Source organism: Phasianus colchicus, chromosome 2 (assembly GCF_987193195.1).
Source record: "Phasianus colchicus chromosome 2, bPhaCol1.hap1.1, whole genome shotgun sequence".
NCBI lineage: Eukaryota > Metazoa > Chordata > Aves > Galliformes > Phasianidae > Phasianus > Phasianus colchicus.
Window position 1 is genome coordinate 52,726,260 of NC_143437.1, and position 25,957 is coordinate 52,752,216.

The 25,957-nt window shown below is 38.5% G+C and overlaps 1 protein-coding gene across 3 annotated transcripts in view; it reads right to left on the reverse strand.

The window, feature by feature from the left end:
• ADGRG6 (adhesion G protein-coupled receptor G6) overlaps nucleotides 1-1,111 on the reverse strand; it is a 110,806-nt gene extending 109,695 nt beyond the window's left edge. Inside the window, exon 1 of one of the 3 annotated variants that reach the window (XM_031611256.2) lies at nucleotides 939-1,111. In XM_031611256.2, coding sequence (XP_031467116.2) covers nucleotides 939-940 — 2 coding nt within the window. In that variant the 5' untranslated portion in view covers nucleotides 941-1,111. The other 2 variants (XM_090135696.1, XM_090135697.1) reach the window with 2 other exon arrangements.
• Nucleotides 1,112-25,957: the final 24,846 nt, after the last annotated feature.

Genomic DNA, 25,957 nt, shown 5'->3' on the forward strand with positions numbered 1-25,957 from the left:
GCTGCACCAGAGCTGCCTCAGCGCCTTGGCTTCCCTTCCAAAAGGAACTTTCACGAGTCGCAGGCAGCCCTTCTGCTGGGTATATGTGTCACTCGGTGGCACCACAGCGCTCGCTCTTCGGGATCCACTCCTTTGTACCTGAACTTTCCCGATAATAACTATTGGGAAACTCTCCCCCGTCCCCCTGTACTGACCTCCTACAGGTCCTCCCTCCTCTCTCTTCTCACCTGGCACCGGCGAAACCCAACCCCAGAGCCGACAGCGCCTTGCCTTACCTTCGGCAGATCGTGTCGGGAAAGGCAAAACTTTTGGGGGAAAGCGCCCAGAGGCCGCAACAAAATCCGCCCGGAGACGAACGGTAGGGAGAGTGAGCGGGAGCCCCTCTCCGCCTCCTCTCTCGCCGTGCGCTCCGAGAGGAACGGCGGTACCGGGATGGAGCACGCCCGGCCCACTCTTTCCCTCCTTGCCTCTCCTTCCCTCTTTCCCTCCCTGTGCTGGCACCGCACCTGGAGGGACGGCAGCGGTGCCGGGATGTAGGGCTCCTCGGCTGGGACTGGATCTGGGCGGCGGCGGCGGAGCTGGAGGTTTCGCTACTTGCCTCCAAGCGGGGAAAAGCGACCGGAGAAGTCCCGAGCTCGCGATTACAGGGCTGGAGTAGAGGCAGCGGCTGCCCAGGAGCCTGCGAGGCACGCCGGCGGCTAAACCGGTGCCTGGACGCGGCAGAGCCGCGGCTGTCCTGTCTTCCACGCTCCCGACGCGAAACTCTCCCGTTTCCCCATTCCTTCAGCCCTACCTATCTGCACGGCTCCGACCTGACGTTACTCATCACCCACCACGGGGCGGGGGCGCGGGGAGCCCTGCCTACCTGGCCCGACCGAGGGGTGATCCGCGCTGCCCGACCGGCGGTCCCCGCCCGAGAGTCCGGAGAAGAAACTTACATGGTGACATTACGGGGCGGCTCTCCTCCGCTTCTCAGCCACCATCGTCCGCCGCTCACTCTGCCTCTGACCCGCTCCCTCACGGGCTCTTCGCAAAGGTCATCGCTATTTGCCCACCTCTCTTCCACACCCGCCCCCGCACACGCCGCCCGCGGTGGCCGTGACCGCGCCGAGCGCTCCTCCCCCCGCTCCCCGTCCTCCTACTCCGGAGCCGCGGTACCCCCCCGTGCGGGACCTGCCGGGGAAGCTCCGGGGCCGCGCTCCACCGAGACGGAGCCCCAGGCTCCTGCTCTGCGGGCAGCCCGGGGTGCGCAGCCCCAGCGGCAATCGGAGCAGCGTGCTGTGTCCCAGACCCCGAGGCGGTCAAAGTATGAGGATTTTCTCTGAGGCACACTAGGGATGGAACATAGGTAGATGGAGGCAATGCATCCCTGCCTCATTTTCAGAATCACAGAATGGCCTGAATTGGAAGGGACCTCAAGGATCATGAATCTCCAACACCCCCTGCCACATGCAGGGCCACCAACCTCCACATTTAATGCTAGACCAGGCTGCCCAGGACCCCATCCAACCTGGCCTTGAATGCTTCCAGGGACATCCACAGCCTCTCTGGGCAGCCTGTTCCAACAAGGCAAGGCCATGTGCTGCCAGCACAGTGCTGGCCCACACTTCATTCCTGTTCACTGCTGTAGGAAGATGATAGTATACACCATGTGCTAGTGGTCTGGAATTGGCTTGTTTCACTGCAGGGTATGGTACTGCGCTAGAGCTGAGGATAAAAGCGTTGAAATGATAGCAGAGGAACCATGGCAAAACACAAGGTCACAAACTAGGTCCAAAATTTTCACAGTTCTCCTGGGATCTGGGCTGGCAGGGTTAGGAAGGATGAAGGAAGAGAAGTTTTGGCATAGCAAATCATTCAATGAACTTACCAGCATGCTATGCCAGTTAAAAGCAAGCAGAGTTCCTCTATAAGGAAAAAATAAAAAAGGAGAAAGAAAACATTACTAAATTTTTCATGAACTTTATACTGAACATTAATACTCACTCATTCTGGTCAATTTTTACCATCTGTCTTTATAAATGTAGAGCTGTTGGCTTCCTGAACATGTTCCTGTGAGCTCCTTGACAGCTGGACTAGATAATCCCAATTTCTTTTCCAACCTTAATGTTTCTGTGATTCTGTTCTTTTTGTTGTAACTTCCTGGCACTGGCCATGGACACAGGACCTGCAGGATTGGGGTTAACCAAGCCCCGTGGCCAGCACAGCAGCCTGTCCCCCACCCAGAGGGCTCTATCCTTTATCTGTCCTCTAACATTGCTCTGCCTTCCACCTTGCCTCCAGGTCTAGTGTCCCAGGAAGAGTCCCCCCAGCAGACTTGGGTGGCAGAGGGATGGGTTTGTGTCACCTCTCCTCCCAGACCTGTAGTCGGCTGCCCTACTGCTTTCTGTAGCAAACATCCACTCAGTTTCAGGATGTCTAAAGTCTGTGTAAAACAACTTTACCTTGCATTTGCAACGAGTTCAATGTTAAATGTTACTGTATTATAGGCAATAAACCCGGAAGTTCTTACCACCTGAATTTATTGTACTCATGCAGATAACATTTACATCACTAATTAAGTTTGTGCATCTAAAACGCATTGGACTTGCTGTACAGGTGCAGATCAATTGAAGATTACAAGTAATATCTTGTGGGCATATTGGAATCACTGTGTACGTGACGCGCACAGTGAGGTAACAGCATCTGGAAGATGTCAGTCTCCTGTTCATGTGCAGTTCATGTCTTCTGGCTATGCTGGAAACTTAATCTTCCTTCCCTGCTCGGAAGGTATTAGTGGTGACTGTAATTCTGGAGCCCAGGAGTCGAGCAAAAAAGAGGAAAAGAAGGAATCACTGGACTTTTCTCTTGTCACGCTTTCATTGAGCTGTTTCTTATCAGAGCACTGGTCCAAACACAGACACGTTATGTACGTATGCTGTATATACATATGTATGTACTTAATGTATATAATTATGTGTATGACAACTTGTACACGTATCTAGACATTTCTGAGATAATATCTGATGGTTCCTCACTAAGTGGCTTAAATTTCATCAGTCAAAAAACACAAAACAAGAGAGATTCTACAGCAAGGGACAGCAGGGAGCGCAGCAGTGGTGAGTGCTTCCTGAGAGAGATTTCTTCTTCATGCAGGAAGCACTGCTACTTCAGGATCCCAAAACCTGATTGGGAAATGACTGTGCTGTCCCATGGGAATAACGTGCAGGGCAGATTTGCTGGATGAGAAAGTAGCATTTTGCTGGAGACTGTCTCAGAGATGAAGAGCAGCAAAGAGCAGAGCAGCAGCTCAGGAGAAAATGGCCATCTTTATCTGGCGGCAGCTCACTGTGCCACATCTGCCCTTAATCAATAGCAAAACTACTTGGTGAAGGGTGTGTACCTGGAGGGAGACTACTTCTCTGAAGACAATGCTTTTTGAATCAATGATGAGGCGTCACAGCACTGTTAAAAGTATATATAAATACTATTCTGCAGAGAGAGAGTTTCCTTGTAAGAGTCGCAGACATCTCTTTAACAGATTCACATGCTTCTTACTAACTTCCATGCTTGTGGGATTTGCTTTCAAGACCAATATGGATAAGAACAATGTTCGTATTCCCTTTGCAGTATCGCAGAAGCCTGCTGTTGGCTGTGTGTCATGCTGCTGCCTAACAAGAGAGTTTGTGTGACTGTATTAAAGTGATTTTAAGGTCTCTGCTTAACTGTGAGAAACTGCAGGCTACCTCACAAGAACTGTCTCAGGTTGACATTGCATGCTGTGTTCTGCACAATATTCATGAAAGGAAAAACATCATCAAAGTCTGGGAAAAAATACTGTAATCAAACATCTTTGATATGGATTATAAGAGGGATAACAACCAGAAGACCTTTTTAATCCTTCCTTACTCTGTTCATAGTGAAAATGATGCTTATCTGTATTAAACCAGAAGCTGTGGTGGCTGAATATTGTTAGGGAAAGAGATGGCATATTCTATGAATACACCAGAGTGTAATGAAATACAAATAGAGTAATATTTAATATGAATATTACAGACCCTGATTGTTACAGCTTTTTTCATTTTTTTTTTCTTTTAAACCTATTGTTAGGATGGTGTCCTTACATTTTGTGTAACATTGCATGGGACTCTCTCTTATAAAAGTATTTTATAAGAATGTAAAAGAGTGTTTCATGAAATGGTAGTATGAGCTGTTGCATTTTATGTATGGATACTTCACTTCAAAGTTTTAGAAACAGGATTTTTCTTGGAACTCTTGTTTTGAAACTTTCCCCCTTAGTATATCAATCACTTTAAGGAAAAGCTGTGTTTATTTTCCAAAGAAGTGTGAATACTGAAACCTTGGTGCCTGTAGCAGTGCAGGAGAGAAAACACTTGAACACACAACAATAAAAAGGAAACTTAAAATAAATAGTGCAACGCTATAGACCTATCAAGAAAATTCAAAATCATATGCATTCCCAAAAAGTCCAAGGGAAAAAAAGAAATTGGCTTTATACCATACAACCATTCCTGGCTTTCTGCCTGGCCATTCTCCTATCTTGGAGAAAACATGGTAGATACCCCCAGCTGAGTTTGTAAGTTCAAAGGTGAGCTCCCAGAAGTTGGTTTTGAGAATCAGAGTCTGGGCTTTGATCTAGAAGGTGGAAGGAACAGGGCTAATCTGGACTGCTATTCTCAATATTTGTGATTCATGAATTATTCAGAATGTCACAATACAGAAGGCAGGGGCTCTGTTTCATTATGCTTTAAGTAATGTGATCTTTACTGTCTTGCAAGTTTTCTTTTTGAGTCTTTTATCCCACCCAAGATTAACCAGCTCCCAGATTTTCCAAGCCAGATCAACCTTCTTTGCTCCTTCTTTGCTGGATCACAGCAAAAGCCACCTTTCACAGTCCAGAGAAGAATCTGCCTGAAATGTTGTCTTCTTTTTCTACAGAGTCTTCTTGAGGGGCTCCAAATATATTCACCTTCCTTCTTTTCCTGTATTTAGAGATCATGAAGAATCTGATGAAATGTCTCTGACGAATTGCTGAGAGCATGGCATATACAGTGCCTGTATACATTGCACTACATAAAATTCTATAAAGCCTACGTCTTTGGGCAGAGCAGGAGACAGTCCAGCCAGCAAACCTATTCTCACAAAATATTCCAAGTTTTTGATCACTGATATTCTTTAGAGCCTAGTTCATCTCATGTAATCATTAAGGTTAGAAAAGACTGTAAGGTCATCTAGTCCAACCATCTGAACACAGAATTTGAGGTATGGCCTCACCAGTGCTGAGTACAGAGAGATGATCACTTCCTTAGTCCTGCTGGCTACATTCTTCCTGATATTTTTCCTTACCCTTTGTCAAGCATTCTGGAGCCCCTAAATATTAGTCCACTGGAACATGCTGTAGGTTGTGTTCTTGTATATGTTTCTTATTGGGGGTGGATGGGATGATGCTGGAAATCTAGGCTTGCCTGCAAAACCTCCCAAATTTCCATTTCTCCCAAGGGGAAGAAGAATCTCTGAACTTTTTTCCTATTTCAGATCAATGAACTTGGCAATAATACTCACATTACAAGGTTCACCTAGTAGTTAATTGCTATAAGAATTTGTAGGATGATGTTGGTATTGGCAGTGAACAATTATTAGGGACCCAAATTTTGAGAGTTACAATCAGAGAAGGTTTCTGGTATCTGAACAGAAAGATGAACTTGATTAGCAAGAGTTCATAGAATCAGACAATATGCAGGAAAAGCTATTATTCATGGTGTGATGCAAAGTACTGAGAGAAGTGGCATAGCAAAGAGAAGATCATGAATCTGCTGAAAACTGGACTTCGTCAAAGAGATCATTCATTTTTACTTAGTATACTTTAAACTTATTAGATATCAACAATATTTTGAACATATTAGATAACAAGCAAGAGTGTAGAGTGCATCAAGCTATTCAGTCCTTTTGTCTAAAAATTTGTTGGTGTGACTGGAAGTAATTTCAATGCCATCAGCTAAGTTAAACACCAGCAGAACACTCCCACCTACTCTAAGAACTAACCTCGAAGCTGGATCTATTTAAAGAAAAGGATACTGATAACTAGTTTCTCCCTCAGAACATTCATAGTGGGAAGAAACAGACAGGTGTTTTTGTACAAAACTGAGATAACCTCTGCCCAACAGGATCTGTGTTCTATCTTAGGATGTATGAATAAATAGTTGTCCGGTATGAGAATGAACCTTCATCCCTGACAGCTTCCAAAATGTCGACAAATTTGTATTTTGCTCTGGGTGTGTCATATATCAGTTGATCAAATATTAAGGACCAAAGGCCTTTAGCTGACCAGGCTACTGTTTGTGGTACCAATTAACCTGATTCAACTCTAATTCTGGATTCTTGATCTTTTCAGTCATGGACGAACCAGTTTGGAAGAGTTAAAAAAACAGTCATTTTTCACCTATTTTTAGAACACAGCTTTTCCTATAACACAATTTCTGGGCAAGATTTCTCATTTCCGGTTTCTGTCCAGATGTCAAAGATTTGGAACAACTGGAAGAAAAGCTGATCTCATGGTATTTCCATCAGGTTCCGCTAGTGGAACAACTGGAAACCTCCTGAGGAAAGCCCTTCTCTGTCTTAGTGTTCAGACTAGTTTTGCAGGCTCAAGAGCATAGGAAACTTTGCATAAGCTTTGAATAAGCATCAAAATATTTGAATGCTTGTCAGAACTGAAACTAAAGTGAACATTATGAAGTTCATTCATCATTCATTTTAAAAGCCACACAAGTGACAATTAAACTGCAAGATCACATAAAAAACGGAAATAACTGCACATTAATCATAAACAATTAACTTTTTGCCATGTCAAAAAATGATATAGTTCTCTTACACAGAATGGAAACTAGATGCTAAGCATAAGTTCAACACTAAATCAAAAAAGTTTTCAAAGGGCAGAAAATTGCAGTTGTAATGCAAAAGCAATAAACACGTACAAATATGTATAAACCCTTCATGACTTTTAAGATAATAAAAGAAAAAATGATACAGTGTAGTGTTTGACACTAAGTAGTTTTCAGCTGCTCTTCTAGAGCTTTTCATTGTGTTCAAGCTCCAGCTACACAAGCTCCACAGCAGTATCTTAAGCCAGTACTGTACAGAGTATTTTTCAAGGTATGAGTAAAATGTTCTTGCAATTCTACTTTTCAATAAACTATTCAAAAAGAACAATATTTCACCCCTTCCATTTCTTGTGCATATTCATTTGTGATAAGTTACACAAGCCTACGCTATTTGTTCCACAGAACGAGCAAGAGATATGCCTCTTACTTCAGCCTAAAGAATTCAGTGGAGTTATACATACTTGTATCATCTGGTCTGTCTGGATTCAGATCCCCAAACTGAAGGAATAAGAATACTTTAAAAGTTGAACTAGATTAGACAGACTTTGGTGTAAGTTCAGAGCAATAATTAAATTTACACTTCAGACTGCCAGGCCACAGCCAATACAAGGACAGTTAAAATAAGAAGAAGTGCTTCCTAAGAGTATAAACTCAGAGAATAAAAATCCAAGAACTGAATTTTATTTTGAAGCACGTTTCAAATTGCCCTTGCCATCATATCTGAACACTTGATAACATGGCACCCTTGAGAGACTACATGGCCTTACTCTTCTTTTCCAAAAAGGGAACTGACAGAGATATTAAGGGCAAAATTACAGAAAACTACTCACATGTTAAACATCCAGCCTGAAAGCCCTAGGATAAAGTTTTCCAGTGTGATTTTCATGACGTATTTATAACACTCGGAAGGTACATTTCTGCTGAGCTCAGGTGTACTCAGCTGATCTTATTGTAAAGTTAAAAGGTGAGAAGTAATACAGCAGCTAATCATGAAGTTTAGAATAAAGATAAAACATTCAGAAGGCTGCAGTAAGCACTGAAAAGTTATATCTAAACATAAATCATTATTTGATTACTTTATAACCACATCCATCTCACTGAGCTTCTTTCCAGGAATAAGTTTTATCCTTACCTCTCTTTGAAACTGTATCATCTATCCCCAGAACTTTCACTTAAGCCACTGTATTTTACACCAACCTTATGTGATACAGATGCAACTTCCTGTTAGGACCTACAAATAAGAAGAAAAACTGTGAAGGAAAAGAGTTTATATGAAAGATGTGACAACATATTTGTTTGAAGGAATACTGCTAGATACACCAAAAGGAATTCAGAATTCCCAGATTAATACACATTTTCTTTACCCAAACTTGGATGTTTCCAGAAGATGATTTAGGAACCCACAGTTCCGCAGACCTCCCTGCTACTTGTTCAAATCTCTTCTTTTCACAGAATATAAAATTGTGGAAAATGCATTCAGTTAAAAAAAAAGAACAAAAACAAAAAGTAAAGCTATCTACATTAAGAGAATAATTATTAGAACATGAATATCTTTTTATAATTGCGAAAGATGAAGAGAAATACTAGTACTGGTATTTCTTTGCTCAGAACAGCTGTGGAAAAGGGAAAGGGAGTCAGTCCCAAAGAAACACACACTGAAGCTTTTTAGACCGCTTTAATTCAGAGTTGTAATGGAAGACCCAGTTCACAAAATGAATATGCTTAATTCATTTTGAAAGGTGAGGTAGATGCATATGTTTTCAATTTATTTTATTTATTTTTAAACTTTGCTGTGACTCTCATCACTGAAGCAAGAATGTACTCATATTGCAACATGAATGTACAGCCCCATGAATTTCCCATTTAGTGAGGGGTAAATCATAATTTATAAAAATAGAAACATACTTTAGATATAAAATCATAATTTATAATGTAGAATATGCTTGTGATAGCTCAAGCAAATTGACTTCATTTAATCTCTTTTGCTGTTACTTCCATTACCATGGTATGATTTTATCTTTAATTTAAGGGTACGTACGTAACAAAAACAATTGAGCTTGTATTTCTTCATCATAAATAAATGGGACTCAGAAAAATCTGGTGGGAGAAAGAATGCCTGATTCCCTACCATGAAATCAGGGCCTGACAATAAAATTATGCGAGGAGAAAGGAAAATATTTGCCATTTAATCTTCTGTAAAGCTTTGATGTTTCATTCTTACCACAATAACTTTTTTTCTTCCTGCTCTGCTTCCCCCTCCCTTCCCTGTCCCTTCGTTCCTCACCTTCCTCCCTGACAATTGAAGGTAAAATTTTGTATTTAGAGATTCTAAATTAAGTGTTATTCACCTTAACTCTAGACAGACATACACACAAGTAACAAAATCTGATACGATTTTAAAGTATTAAAAATTCTCAAGTTTGAGAGTATTTTGAAAAATAGTGAGATTATTATTTATGAAAGAAATTGAAATCCAAGCTTTTATTACCTACATATATTCAGTCATTTCCCTGAATTGTATGAAATTTTTCAAAACATAATGAAAAGAACAAATCGTGCTACAGAACAGAGTCTGTTACAACCTCTTCGTTTAAAAAGAAAAAAAAAAAAGAAAAAGCCCAACCTTTAACTTTTTGTAATTTTTAAGCACTATTTTCCATTTTTGCTTGGGCATACAGACCAGTCTTACTCTCCATAGAAACACACCCTATATTCTTTTGCTGAGATCTGGAGGCTGTTTATCTAACTTCCCTGAGCATTACTTTGTATGTGGATGTACAAAGTAATCCTCTGGACTGCGCCTGGGCTGCCGGAACTGGGACTGTTCAGAGGAGGGTAGCGCAGAAATAAATGGCCACGTAATCCCCCACATACCACAGCCATCTCCCCACAGCTGTGGTTAAAAAGACACTGGACAGACTTTCCCAGTGAAACTGCTCACAGCTACACTGAGAGCCTGTTGCTTACCCGCAGCAGATTTCAGCTGATAGGAAGAAACCACACATTACTTACTGAAGCAAGGAGCAAACCTTACCTTTGGACCAAGACATGCAAGGAGATGATTGATCCCACAGACCAGGAATTGCAGCTCTTCCTCTGTTCCCATGGCTTGCTTCACATCTCAGCCTTAATGTGAGAGCTGACCAGGAGAGCCATTGTTCTGTACATGCTCTAAGTTTTACAGTATACATACATTAGGATTACTGTGCTTCAAAGGTAAAAGTAATAACCTCCCTTATTATTATTAACATGAATTACTTGTTACTTAGACTCCTAATCTCTGAAATTTATTACAACAGTGGCAAACCATTGCAAATAATGTAAATATATACGAGCTTAAATACTCAGCATTCCAAAAGATTAAAGATATTTGAATATTATTTCCTCTTAACTTTCCTATATTTATGTTTCAAATTCTTTTCATTGGAAATGAGCAACCATGAGAGTGTAGAGGGTTAAAGAATAAATTCCAAATAAATCCCATGCAAGAAAACATCTGAATTTAGTGAATAACCTTTTTGATAATGCATAAAGACTAATTAAAATGAAATACAGTAATTCTTTTACAGTTCACCATTTTCATTATGATGTTAAAACATCTTCCTGCAGCTAACTTTTGTCTAATTTACACTGAACATATTTATTTTTTCAAATAGAAAAGGAAATTCATATAGCTGAATGTTAGTATTGTTTATTAATTTCATAACATTAATAACGTCAGTAACTTATCAACTGGAGATATTTGGTGGATCAGTTAGAGGTAGTGACTCAGCAACTCAAACATGCTCCCAAAGCAATGATCTAATGTACAGGTTCTCCTGTCTCTCAAGTTACTGGAGCCCAGCTCTCAATGACTTGCTTTTACCATCAGCCTTCACGACTTTAAACAACTCCTTTGAGACTTCTGTTTAAAGTGAGGTGAATGGACCTATGAGGAGGGCTCTCCATTATGATAGGCTCACTTTTCAAGTTATACCAGACAAGACATGCTAGTTGAATGGCTTGGGACTGCAGCAAAATCTACTCCCAACTCATCCTGTGAAAAGGAAGTCTGCAACACGAGGATCCTACTTACAAATAACAGCACTGAGATATTTAAATAGTATACTATTTAAATTCCAGTGTACTAGAAGTGTTATTTGCGTATCTTTAAACAATATTACAGCAGAACTCTGCATCTGAATATTCAGATGTTCCTATGGGTGTTGTTCTTCCTCTCTTCTTGCAAAAAAGTCTCCCCTCACATCCCTGCAGCTATTGCCTAATGTGTTTTTGGAGTGTGATAAAAAAGACCACAGACCACAGTAATGGCTCCCTACTTTTCTTTCTCCCTCAGGCATGCAGCACTCCTGCCCCTCCACCTTTTCCTTGCTCAGTAACAGGCAGTTGGACTCACCCTGCTGTGGAATTTCACACATATTCTCAGCAAAGAGACAAGCAGACGCAGGAGTGTAAAACAAGAAATCTCAGGAGGTAGGAAGTTCAGAAGAAAGATACTGGGAAAATGGTGGAAGTGTTGAAGGTGGTTTGCTAGAAGAAGGCTGCATGAATAAACCAAAGTAGTGCTGAAGAGGTACAGGACCATGTAGCAGGGAGACAAGAAATAAAAGTAACACCATAGAGAGATAGGGAAAAAAAAAAAAGGCAAAAAAGTCATAGTAGTGAGAAAAATAAAGAATGGAAGAAGACAAGAGATACAGAAGGAAAACAATATATTGAAGGGGAAAATTTAATAAATATGAAAGTATTAGATTTATTAAAATTATAATTATTAGATGAAAATAAAATTGGTGTGGAGAAGATGATGCAAAACAATGTGGAATTCAGACACTAAAAAAAAATATTGTAAACATTTAAAAAAGATAACAGGAAATTTACTGTTCAGAGACCTGTTTTTACGTATTGCATATTCTGTGAGAAAAATTCATGAAGAGATAATGCCCTTTGTCTCAAATTTTGTAAGGATGAGCAATCTAAATCAGTAAAAACCATGAAATCACAATCACTACATTTCTTCTCCATCATTTTCTTTATGAACTTGGCTGTAGATATTATGCTAATGAGGATGTAATCAGAAAGTCTGGGAAGAAAACTCTCTAACTCTAGTGTTTTAGAATGCAGCATTTTTTTTACATCATGATATGTACCAGACAACTTGACAAATCAAGCATGCGCTCTCAGAGTTCACATTCTACGTTTAAACAGTGAAGGCATATCCATGCAATACATTTCCTGGAAACGGCATACATATTCATTCTTTTTCCAAGAACTCATTCGTATACGTCCCTTTGGGCACGAGCTGTGTGGCTGTACAACCACCTACTTCATCCCCTTTATTACTATGTCCCCTTTATTCAAATTCCTCACAGTGATTTTTGGCCAATTTTCAGCTGTTTTTCCCCTATTTGGCAAATTTCTACTGCTTTCTATGTCACAATGAGCAACACTTTTTCTTGGTATACACTATAGCTCAAAACAATTTATATGAAACCCAAGAAAAGTCCTTGCACTTGGTAGCTCCCCATACATACTACATGGATAAAGTGAAGTCTGTGGTGGCATTGGTGAAGCAAAAACAAAACTGTTAGGCCTTCACATACCAAGCAAAACTGAACTGGAAAATTTTACTGCACTAGAACACATTGATTCCTTTTGCTAAACTAATGTATTGGCCCTTCAAATAATATATATTGATTCCTATTTCTAAACCAGCCTATATCAAGGAAGATGGAGCTGAATTTGCTCTAGACTGTCTGAAATGGCTCCCAGTGCTGCTTTGTTTAACTGACACTAGGATTGAAATCTGATTTCTGTAGAATTTCTATAAGTAGCCAGCTCATATTCAAAAAGATCCAAGCACCCCAAATTCCTACGGAAATCAGCAAGAATACAAGCTGCTTTCCAAATTTTGTCACTTAATTTCATTACAGAAGAAATCGCTCTACCATTAAAGCCAATCCTAAAAAAAAATTTTCTTGTCTGAGTTGTAATGACTAAATTACCTTGAATTATTGACTAAATAACCTTGAACTATTGACATAAACATTCAAAAGACAAAAAGAATCATTATAATGTCTCCAGTGATGGTTATTAATGAAACAATATTTAGAAACTGTACAGTTCTTAATTTCTTTACTCTCAGTAGAGAAGAAAAAGGTCACTTATCTATTGTTTTTCTGGCAACTGTCAACACTTAAAATTATATTAAAGTACAAATAAAAGAGTGTAATAGTAACTCAAGACAACATAAACTTAATTGAAGTGTTGGATCTCAGGACAGGTTACTGATTTCAGCCAGTACTTACGTTGAAATCAGCAATGGAAATTATTTGAAACTGCTCTGCCTAGAGAAGCAGAGCTGATCCCTCCTAAGGTCAAGGAAAAGGTTCCCATTGACTTCAACAGGCTTTGGATTAAGTTGTAAGGAGCTACAAAGGGTAAACACTAGTGACAGGACCTGGGGCTTTGCCAGATAAACACAGAAGGAGAAATTGGGAATTTAAGAATGTTAAATTCCTGGAAAAGATGAGACTTTCTATCTTTTTTTTTTTTTTTTTTTTTTTTTTTTTTTTTTTTTTTTTTTTTTAGCTATGAATATTCTCAATCCAAAAAAAGGCCAGGAGGAAAGGAGAAAAGGAAAAGACTTTTCTCTTTTGTTTTTCTATTGTTTTCACATCTTCAACAGAATGTGAGTGCATTCATGAGAAAGTAATCTGTTTTGAATATTCTTTAATACACTAACTGTGACAACAGCCAAAATACAAGAAGGTACAACCAAGGAGAACTGTCAGCGGTTTCAGAACACATGAGCAATTCTTCTAAACGGGAATTTTTTCTTTAAATACCAGACCGAACACTGTAGAACTTCATTACCAGCCCTCATTTTTGTGTGCTTGTTTGGAAATAGTTCTACAATTAATATTGGGATATCCTCTTTGACAAAATAGATAACATTACGCATCTGTTTACTGAATTTGGAAATGGAGTATTAAGAGATAAGAAGCATTCCCTTTATTTAATTCTGTTTTCACTGAGCTTATAGTAAGATGTTCATATAATAAATATATATATTTTTTTACCAGTTAATTAGATTCGAACTAAGAGTGTCATAGGGAAGCAAGACTTTGAACTTCCAGTATTGAAGAAAGCGTATACTATTTTCTGAGCCAGAAAGCACATTCATCTTTCCCAGTGTCAGCTGTACAAGTATGTGCAATTTACACATAATTATCTAAGCTTCTGAAAATAATGTGTCATTGTGGCTTTGTTCTTTTGAAAATACAAAGCTAAGCTTCCCACCATTTTTTTTTTTCTCTTGGAATCAAGTAAAATCATTTGAGAAATACAACTAAAAAATCCCTTGGCTGTAACCCATTCACCACAAATTAAAACTTAGAATGTAAGTAATACAGTGATACACTAGGGTTGCCTTGCTATGGTACAACTGTAAGAAGTCATTCTCCAAATAGATTATTACCGTGTGGCATCTAAATCAATGCTGTTTTAGTTAATGAGGCAAAAGTTCTTGCAGGCAGGCTGGAAGTAATATTTTATGTTTTACTTTTGTTAGTTGAGGCAGTAAGTATATGAGCCTTAATGAGATTGCAGGTCTTCTCATTTGAGTGTCTTAGCCTGGAATAATTTTTTACTTAAATGCACAATAGATGCAAATGCCTGAGGTTTTGGTTTTATTTTCTGTTGGGGTAATAACTCCTTGACAACTCACCAGACCTTTTCTATTTGGTTTGCATAAGAAACACAGGACAGCATGAATACTTTCTACAAAAGACTCCTTCCTCAGAGAAAATGTCATGTAACACTAACAAGATACATTTTTATTTATCTTACATGCATGCATTTATATATAGTTGGTTAATAACTAATTAGTTTATTGTCTGCATGAGGATTAAATGGAACAAAGAACTCAGATGCACACTAAAAAAATGTTGTATTCAGAAAATAGCATGTAAAGAGAATCAGATTGCTAATATGTTTATTACTCAAGTGAAATATTATTTTTATAAAGGAGCAAAGAACCCACTTGTGGCTGTATAAATGTAAATATATTATTACTTATTATGTTAACTCTAGATTATGCTAGGATTACTTATTTAAATTACCAAGGTAATAAAAACAAGTTTTGCACAGCCCAGTGAGTAAAATCACCTAGACAACAGCTAAAATGCAGAATCCAAATTAGGGCAATACTGTCAAACCAAAAATAGATGTTTCCCCATCTAATGCTTTATCCATTTATTTCAATTTATATCTCGAAGATATAAAGAAGAAGATTAAGACAGGTCAAAGGCAGATTTTAAATCATTCATCTCAAAGCCATGACAAACTCAATTTTCAAAATTGCCTTCTGAACTGGCTCCCCTTGGAGGTGGTATCCTAACAATATAAAGCAGACATTTATGACAACTTCGGTGTCTAAAATAGGATCGTTCCTCCAACCTCACTTATTGCTTATTCTTTCAAAAAGGCTCCTTCCTCTTCTGACACTTAATCTTCCATCACATCCCAACTAATCTCAACACTGTTGTGTGTGGTCCTTGGGGAGATGTGAGAGGATGCCATACTTGAATCCTCTTCCCTGTCTGCCAGGGCTACTCGCTTTCTTCCCTATTGTTATAAAGCAAACAATTTCCCATACTGTCTTAGAGCCACAGGGAGGGAAATAAAAGGGGATCATAGAATCACCAAAGTTAGAAAAGACCTCCAAGGTCATCCAGTCCAACCGCCCACCTATCACCAATATTTCCTCACTAAACTTTGTCCCTCAGTGCAACATCTAAATGTTTCTTCAACAGCTCCAGGCTTGGTGATTCCACCACCTCATGGGCAGCCCATTCCAGCACTTGACCACTCCTTTGGATAGGAAATAACAGGCTGACCCCCACTTCACCACAATCTGCCTTCAAGTAGTTATACAGAGTGATAAGGTCTCCCCAAGTCTCTTCTTCTCCAGACTAAATAATCCCAGCTCCATCAGCCACTCCTCATAAGTCTTGTGCTCCAGATCCTTCATCCAGACCCCCAGGATATTGCTGCAGACAACCTCCTGTTAAGGGGAAGGGGAGAAGGGAGGCTGCTCCTCTGTGGAGGAGCTGTGGCTCTGAGGGACTTTGGCTATGGGTGACCCACACCAAGGCAGGGAGGGACACCCTGAATAGATTATGACCCAGTGACCCTTGAGTGATACATGCTAGGGCAAAGGGCAACAAGTAAGAAGCGAAGAGCAGTGGAGGAAAAGGAATAATCAGAATGGCAGAAAGTAAGACTTATGCACAAACCCCAGTGGCATGCACTATCCTGTAATAAAGGCATTGGAACAGTGTAACAGGTGATTCAAATGAGGGGAGCAGAGACTCAGATATATAACTGAAATTGACCTTGGGATCCAAGGAGGAAGTGTGTTTCTTTATGTGTTTTATAATAGCTTATATTCTCTTTTTGTAAATCAATAATGAGAAGTTTTTGTTAACTTGCAGTGTTTTGTCCAAAACACTTTTGAAAACCTTTTGGTATTTTTTCCTTCTTTTCCTGGCCATTCCTCTGTTATTATTGTCAAGGTGAACTACTTCTTAAATGAAAGAATGTTCTTCCTTGTTTCAAGATAAGTCTAAGTTTTTTCAAAAAGTTGCAGGTACAATTGTGACCTTACCTAACACCATTAAGCAACACTTCCAAGTGGGGATAACTAACTACTGACTTTGTTAACAGTGTAAATGTTATTAATTAACATGCTGAGTTTCACACGCTGAGACCACAGCTAAAAGTCTTCATCTCTGACAATCCTTATTTTATTGTCATGAAAAGTCAGTTTTATTTGTATATATATGTAAACTTACATGTGTGTGTATACACATATATATGTATAAAACAAATTCCTATCATGCAGCTGGAAATGTCATGTTTATTGTTTCAATAAAGCTGCTTCTCAAAATAATGAGAAGCATCTTAAATGCTATTGCACTTAAAATATAAGATGGTGAGATGTTAATTATTAAATTCAGTACTGAAGAACGTGATATATAACTCCAGTCATATCCTGCTATAAACTTTAAAACAGGAAACTGCAATTTCCCAGCACAAACATTTACTTTAGGCTTATTCTAATCAGAAATCCTGTATATCAAAGATTCACAAGCTTTCTGTGCACTCCCTTATTACAATATACACAACCAGAGTTAGGAAAAACATAGAGTATAATGTTACAGATTTATAAAGGGAGTCAAACTCCAAAAGAGTTTTTCCTTAGAGTCACAATTTTTTTTTTATTCCAGAAGAAACTATTCTGAAATGCTTACCTATTTCAACAACAGTTTAATTGATAGGAAAATTATTTCTTCAGATGTTTTCAGCAGCTGAGAGTGATTTATGCTGCATGTACAGAAATGAAGTGATAGGACTTCACCCAAATGATCATCAAATAAGAGGAAAATCCTTGTAATGGCTGCCATAACTATATTTGTTAGTTTGTTATCCACTTGTAATCTTTCCCTTACAGAAATTTTAAAAGGAGAATGGACTGCAACTAAATTCAATCACAGCAAATTAAAGATGGAAACAGATCCCACACTGTTGCTGTATTTCACTCATAAGAATGATACTGGCATCTAAACAGAGAAAAATTGAAGAGAAGGAATCTCTTTCATTCTTGGGAAGTGTAATAGTAAGCCAATGGTATGTTTATGGAAACAATCAATAACATATCCATCACCACAATGGCTTTGGCATTTGTCCTTCTGTCTCAGTTTCCCACGATACAGTTACAATTCAAGTTTAAAACGCTATCTTCACTAGGTCTGGTCTCCCTTCCCTCAGATCCTCCAGGAGGCTTTTCATGGTCCAGACCAGCAACAAAGCTGTGAAGGGTCTGGAGGAGTGGCTGTGGAAACTGAGACTGCTTAGTCTGGAGAAGAGGAGGCTCAGGGGAGGCCTTATTACCCTCTACCTGAAGGGAGGTTGTGGTGAGGTGGGGGTCAGACTCTTCTCCCATGTAACAGTGATAGAATGAGAGGGAATGGCCTCAAGTCATGCCAGGGGATATTCAGGTTGGATGTTAGAAAAAATTTATTCTCAGAAAGAGTAGTGGTTGATGCATTGGCACAGGCTGCACACAGAAGCAGTGGAGTCATTGCCCCTGGAGGTGTTTAAGAAATGCTTGGATGTGGCACTGACGGATGTGGTTAGTGGTCATGGAGGTGAAGGGCTGGCAGTTAGACTAAATGAGTTTAGAGTCTTTTTCAACTTTAAACATTCTATGAATCTATAACTTTGTTAGGAGGCTGCTACATTCAAAAGCCTTCTGCATTCTGTCAGAATGACAAACATCAGCACACGGTAACAGAAAATTTTACTTGCCATGTTACTGGAATGATATATTAATGATATATCTGAAAATCTCTTTGGTTTCCATTACACAAGGCAGAAGACTATGAATACTCAGGCTTCCAGCTGAAAGATCCTGGAGACAACATGCTAACTCTTTAAAGGCTGTAAGTACAAATCTGTATTATTAACATATTGCAAAAGACCTTGTTGCTTACATCACTACTGTTGTCATCTATGCCAGTTTGATTAAGCTTTCTGAGTTAGCTATACTATTGTGTTAAAAGATAGATCCTTACTTTGCTGAGTAATAAAATGACTAGAATATTGCAAGGACAAGTAAAAAGATGTGGAGGCTTCTCTCTGTGGCTTTTTCTAGGACTAAGACCTTGTAACACAAACAGCTATCTCTGCAGGAACTGTAACTACCACCAATCTAAAGTTGAAAGATGCTAAAGGACATGCAAGAATAATTTTTTTTTTTTTTTAATTAATAGTTACTGAATGCTGAATTTGTTTGAGCACAAATGAATACCAGCACTTCACATTTATATCTAACAGAAAACAATTAAGCTAAGATTTCAGTTTATGAATGGTGTAGCTAAAGGTTGGCTGGATAATTGCTTTACAATCCACAGTTAGAAAAGGCTACCTTCCCAAATATATTTAGCTTCCATTCATAAAATGAAAAAAAAACATTCTTTGACAACACAACAGAGTTCAAAATTAGAATTGAAGAGTTCTAATACTCCACTAAAACATTCTTAGGCGAGGGGCTGCTTTTCACTTAAAGTCATTAGAGTCACATGAAACAATTTACACAGCTCATCACTCAAGTAACAAGTTCCTAAAAATGAGAAATGCATTTTTTCAAGAGATCTTCTGCCAAATACAGCTTTTGCTCTGTAAGTAGCTATCATTCTCCTGTCCATGCTTGAAGGTTTCCTTTCCAAGATAATACTTCTGATATCTCTGCTCCCCTCCCTGTTATGCACTTGAATTGCACAGCTGAAGTGTCTGAAACACTTGTGTATCTGGTTTAGTAGTTTGTGGAGCACAGTTTAACAGATAGGAAAGGAACATAAGAAATTAATACATAGAAATAGCCATGTTTTTGACAGTAGGTGGAAAGAGCTGGGAGAGTACATACAGCACTCCATTAATTCACCTTGACTCGTGCCATCCTGCCTTTTGCTGGAATTCTTTTTAAGAATTGGAATTTCCTTTGGAAGAGCTTGCAGGTGGCTTAGTGCACACTTCTTGACTACACTATTTCAGTCCTTTTCTGCTTACTGAAACTGCTTGCCAGTTTGCGAGTGATTTACAGTTTTTTCCACAACTGAGAATGCCTGGTGCGGTCTATTACATATGGGAATGTACTGACATGGCTTTCATTAGAAATTTTTCTTATAAAGGACAGCACAATGCTTTCATTGTTTTGCTGATTTTGTAACACTCCACTGGACACGTAGGGTCCTTAGGTACATCTTGGTTTGTATTTTTCTGTGATCTGTTGTGAAAGATATTTGTTTTGGCTAAATGCCACAATCAATCGATACCTGTTCATTAATTTGACAATTTCAAACTCAACATGCTTCACAGGATTTGATGAAAATAGATTTGATTAAAAAAAAAAAAAAGACAAAATATAAGGGTAATTCCAACAGTGCTCATAGAAAGTCGAAATTTTCTACTTACTTATTTTTTTAAATTGTAAATAGATCTCTGCACAGAGAGACTATTGTACTTCTTCAACTTTTGAGACAACCAAAGCAATCATGCCTTAAGCACTGATGTGTTAATAATGAAATAATTTACATCTACCTTTAGGGAAGAATGAACTGTACTAGTGAAAGAACGTTTATGTACTGAAAAGCCATTGGATTGATGTAACTTCCTACGTAGTTCTAATAAAATCACCATCATAAAGGCTCAGCCCTGATGTCACACTGAAAGTTATTATCAAATAGTATCTTAATTACTCAAATCAACAACAGAATTAATGGGTTTGATGCTATCAGCTATCCAGTAAAAACTGGATAGATACATGGTTCCTCCCAGCATTAAAATCTGAGAAACTGTACATAAAGCACAGATGGTAAAAGAGAAAGCTTTAGTACTGTCTGTCAATAACACATAACAAATGCTATGGTCTTCAGCACTGCCATTTAATTTAACACATTCAAACTGATAGTCCCACAAGAGGAGCAGCATGTAGCCGATTTTAAGACAGGACTTACTTTTTACACTTTATCTATTATTTCCAGTTATTATTTACCAGCAGCACCCTACAAGGAAAGAATTGTTATTAAACCATTATCTGCATGTCCCTTAAACACTGACGTTTTTATCTTCTCTTGAATTAATTTTCATAATACTCACATAGTAATTATAAGGAGTAGGCTGCAGTCCAGACAAAGGCAGTCAAACTCAAATTTAGATTAAATAACAGCAAATTACAGCTAACAGTGCAGTGCTGGACTGCTAAGAAAGACAGATTCTGCTGGAAAGTAGAGCAGACCACTTATACAGACTTAACAATGGTGAGCCAAGTACAAGTATAGTTGTAACTATAGTACCTGACAGAGAAGTAGGCAGTTCCTTAGATTTTCAATGGCAAAACCCTCCTTCCTATCTTCCTGCATCTCAAGTTATATTGACAGTTAATATTTCTCACTTAAGAAAAAATCTTCTGCACTAGAATCAACTGTATTCCTTATCGTGCTGGTATTCAGGTACCACTGCAGATAGGTTACTGCATTCGCAAAGTTTCCAGAATCAAGCAACTGCTGACAGAGAACGCATCATCACCACTTGAAAGCAAAAGTTAGAAATGTACTTCAGGAAACTTCACTTCCTTAGGATAAAGTTAACTTCGGTGGGCTTTTCCCCCCTTATAGAGAGAAATGAGGAAATCTATGCTGCATGAACTTTGCTGCAGTGGTTTGCTTGGCTTTAGTGAATTTGAATGGAATTTTGGCTGCATCATGTAAGAAAATTGCATTTAGCTGTAATGTATCTATATGACAAGGAAATTACATCTATTATAATCAATTCTTTAGCATAGATCTGCATTGGAATCAAGTATGAAAGCTCACGAAAATTCTCTTCTTCCTCCGAGGCACTTCCTATTTTTGTAAACTACTTTCCTGAACTGTAGGCCATTCATGAAGAAATTCTACTTCCAAAGTATCTAAATATAAAAAGAAAACATTTTTTCATTTCTGTTAAAGGAATATATTATTGAAGTATAGCTGATGCTAAATGCACTTGATTTATTAGTAGGGGTTTTGTATGTATTCTTTGGAATACATAAAACATTAATGAAAATTAAATTGGATTTGGTGTGGTTCCAAAGATGTTTCAGACAGTTTGCTGCTGTATAACATTAAAATAAAGGTCTTCAAAGGCATTTTGGTCTGATGAAAAAAATAGAACATGACTAGTACCATCTTCCCTATGCTAGTAGAAAATGCAGATTTAAAGCATTTAAAATAGTATTCCTAAATTTAGCTCTTCCCTTATAGATGGCATTGCCAAAATGCTGAATTTGACAGGCAAAGGTGTAACTGAGAACACAATACTACACTGTTCAGAGGTGTCTGATGTGTTGATTTAAGAATAATCTGACTACTTAAAACAGTAAGTACAGAAATCAGTATTTAAATCAACTCATATCAGGAAAGCACCATAATGCCCTTGCTGCCTGTTGCAACCACCCACAGCACAAATGGCAGCAAAGCACCCCGACACAGATTTCAGTTGCAGCACCAGCACACGGAACCACAGGCCAGCAGGGTTAACTAGCAACATCAAACTCCAAGTTACCATGATTTAATCATTAGTAGTAGTTATGAGAACTTTGCCACTTTTGTGGTAGTAATTCTCTTCTCTTGATGTTTAATAACCAAAATATGTCCTTGCTTTGCATACAGAAACTGAGAACTGCCTCTTGGCTTTATCAGTTTGTCTGGATATTCAGGATTTTGACGGCATGGGGAGTGGGAAAAGGATATTTACACAACACAGCTTTAGGCACTTGGTGTACTTCCTTCCCCCTCCTTGTCTCCAGTGTCTGCCAGGTTTACATTTGCTGTGACTATAGCACTTCTGACTCCTCTGAGAACAAAACACCAGAAGCAGGCTATCACCTCTGGATTTCTGATAAGCTGAAAGGAAATAGGACTTAAATTCACATGACAGGTTCTCAGCTAATAACTTTTAGTAAATGATATTGCTATTGTGCATATTAAGTAGGGAAAATTATTTGTGTGTACAAGCGGCCATTCATCTACTTCAAGTCTTCTACAGAGAAATACTTTTAAGGCTAATTCTGATTTACTCTATTAATCCTTTCCCCACTTACGCAAGATTATGATGTAAGCCTACATCAACAGTTCTGGTGAAATAACAACTGAAGAGAACCGTCGTCAGAGAACACCATCTGATTTTCAGCTGCTCAAAGAATTTATCTGCAGAAAGTCATCATTGTCATCAAAACTATCAGTGAGATGATGAATATGAATATCAAACCTGGAGGCTGAGCATGGTCAGACAGGCAACCATTAGCAAAGACATCAGAGTCTTTCTTTCTCTTTCCTAGACTTTCAATTATGGTTCACGTAGTACACGCTTACCTGAAGCTTCCTCACCTTGTTCTGAGAAGCACAGGGGCATGTCCTGGGTAAGCATCTCTGGGTGGCCCTCCTTGACAGGGGCTTGGAGGGGTTGGATCAAAGAGCTTCCAGAGTCCAGACCTCACCTTTCTGTGCTCCTTGGATATGAAGGCACCTCTCCTCTGGTAGATACGTAATTTAAACTGAACTGGAATCAGACTGGTGTTTTGAAAGAAACATTTTAAAATAGCACACGTAAATGAAATGCAGATGTTCTGCATAAGTAGGGTCATTATAGAATGGGACATGGTGATTCTGAAAGATGTGCTCTATACTTAAGGGGAGCATATAAATAGGAGGGAGACTGACTTTATATACTCCGATACCATACACTCTGGAGATTATCACAATTAAGAACAGAATTGTATGTAAATACTTAGCCTAATAAGACAAAGGTTTTAAACAAAAAAGGGATATTTAGATTTGATGTTAGGAGGAAATTCTTCACCCAGGGGATGGTGGGGCACTGGCTGTACAGAGAAGCTGTGAATACCCCATCCCTGGAGTCATTCAAGGCCAGGTTCAATGGAGCTCTGGGCAACCTGAGCTGGTGCGTGGCAACTGCTCATGGCAGGGGGTTGGAACAGAGTGAACTTTAAGGTCGCTTCCAATCCAAGCCATTCCACTATTCTATGTCATACCATCATATATGGGATTATTAATGCTGCTTACACGGACATAAGAAGAGCTGAAAATATGAACAGTAATAAAACCAAAACTTTTAATTCTTGAGGTGAAAAGGTGCAGTCAATCCATACCATAAGTTTAATACACTTCTATATTATGACATTTCATTTATACTTGCAATATATTTCATTTATTTTCTCTACATAGTTCATTTATACTGAATGAAGTCTTTTGTAGGTAAAGAAAAGCTGAAAGGCAACTGATGACAACTACTTACGTGGTGCACTTGAAAATGACTGTTACACAACCTGTGACCATCGTTAGATTATTTGTCTGCATTTCTCCATAGAATTTGCAATTTTAATGAAGAATTAAGAAATATATTTAGAAATTCCTTATTTCACGAGAACAATACAGTAATTCCTATTACATTAAGTATTTACATAAAATTCTGTTCTTAACTGTGATGATTTCCAGAGCGTATGGTAGAACAGAGCCTTAATACATAACACTTTGCTCAGTTGTTCTCAGTATACGAGTTGAGATTTTCGGGCCAAAAGCACAGCTTAAATTCAAACGGGATAAGTTGGTGTACTTAATTAGAAGTATGGAAACCAATGGAAAGAAAGAACTAGTTTAGCTTTTCTAAAATCAGACACTCATTTAATTCCAGTCTTGTTTTATTCTTTCTATCATTTGGATAATTTGACTGCCACAAGGAAACAGCTGTGGGTGTCCTCAGTAGTCCTATAATGATGCTGAGTTCTTAGATCTTTTTCTGTAAGATTTAGAATCTGAGATGGGTTATGGAAAGTGTACCCAGATATTATTTACCCAGATTTCCTTGCTTAATGACTCCCCCATATTACTTGGACAGAATACATTATTTCCCAGTTTGTTTCTCTTCACCACTGGTGTAATTTACATCTAGATTATTGTATTAACATATTTTAAGACCAAAAGTCTTGACTGTTACAAATGCATATTAGAGCATAAATATTTTGTCAAATTTAGCAGAACTATGGGGAGAAAAGAATCAGCAGAAAAATACTGGAATAGGAGATTGAAACAGAGAAAGCTGATTAGATCATTCACTGGAGTAATCTTTCACAGTGCTAAATACCAGCTGCAAGCAGACAAGGAATATGGGCACAGCTACTGTTACGTGGAAATTGTTCAACTCTAAGAAATAGAACTGTTGCTGAAAATACCATTTTTAATAGCACTGTTACGTTGTGCATTTCAGGATTGCTGCTTAAATTTTTTTTAATAGCTAATTTTTACTGCCAGCCATCTTTGCAGTAAAACAGAGAGATCAGTTTGTGAAGACAGAGCCTCTCCAACACAAGCATTTCTTAAGGGTGAATGAGGAACATTCACCACAGTGGAGGGAGAGTAATTAAGTATTGTGTGCACCAGTGGCAAGTTGTTCCAGGAAGACAGAAAGATACACTGGAGCATTATCATCACTAAAATTTGTAATTAATAAATCATACCAGATGAAATAAGAAGCACTCAATATTTGAACCTTTTACCATTTTGGTTCCTTTAATAGCAATTTTTCTTTAAAATTATCAGCTTTATTGAGTTTATGCTACAGAAAATAGAAATTCTCAATAGAAGGTCCACTAGTTGAATGAAATTCATATGAATTCACTAGTAATATATATACAGTTTTAAATATTTAAACATTATAATAAAAATTCTGTCACTGAATTCAAGTAAAAGCTAGATTTATTTGTTTGTTTTGGTGCCAATCCTGTGTTAGAAATGGTTCATAAAATAAATAATTGAAGTCAGATAGAAAAACATACAGCTCTCCCTTCCGAAATTCCAATCTGTTAGGAAGGTAGGGAAGCCAAATCTCTGTCTGATGCTCTTTGCATGGTTTTGCCAAGGAAGCAGTAGACAATGTCTGTTGACTCAAATTTGCAGGAGTAGGAAGTCTAATTAGTCTGCAAAGAGATGGTTATTCCTTTGTAGTCTAATTGATGCTGGATATCCTTCAGCATACTAATACACGCCCATTTTTAACAGAAAGGTGCTTTGTAAAGCTTTGGCATGCTTACACCTGATTCCTTTTCTAATGTATTGTGTACTGTAGTTGGAAGTAACACCCTAGGCTATCAGTCAGAGCAGCTTCCAAGACAAAATTAATACACACTTGAATATTATTTTGTTTTTAAAATAACACTCCTATTTGATGGAAGTTAGTTACAAACTCAGGAGGAAAAAGGTAATGCACCTTTTGAATACATAAATCCCCCACAAAGAAAACTGGCAGCAGTTATGCAGGGTGATGACAGCTAGAGTGACATGAAGCTCAAGGATGCTGCTTATAGTTCTCCACTGCCCAGATAACCTGAGATTGTACTTTAAGATTTTGTTATTCAAGAACCTTACAAAATATAATGCAAAACTTTATAAAAATGGCGT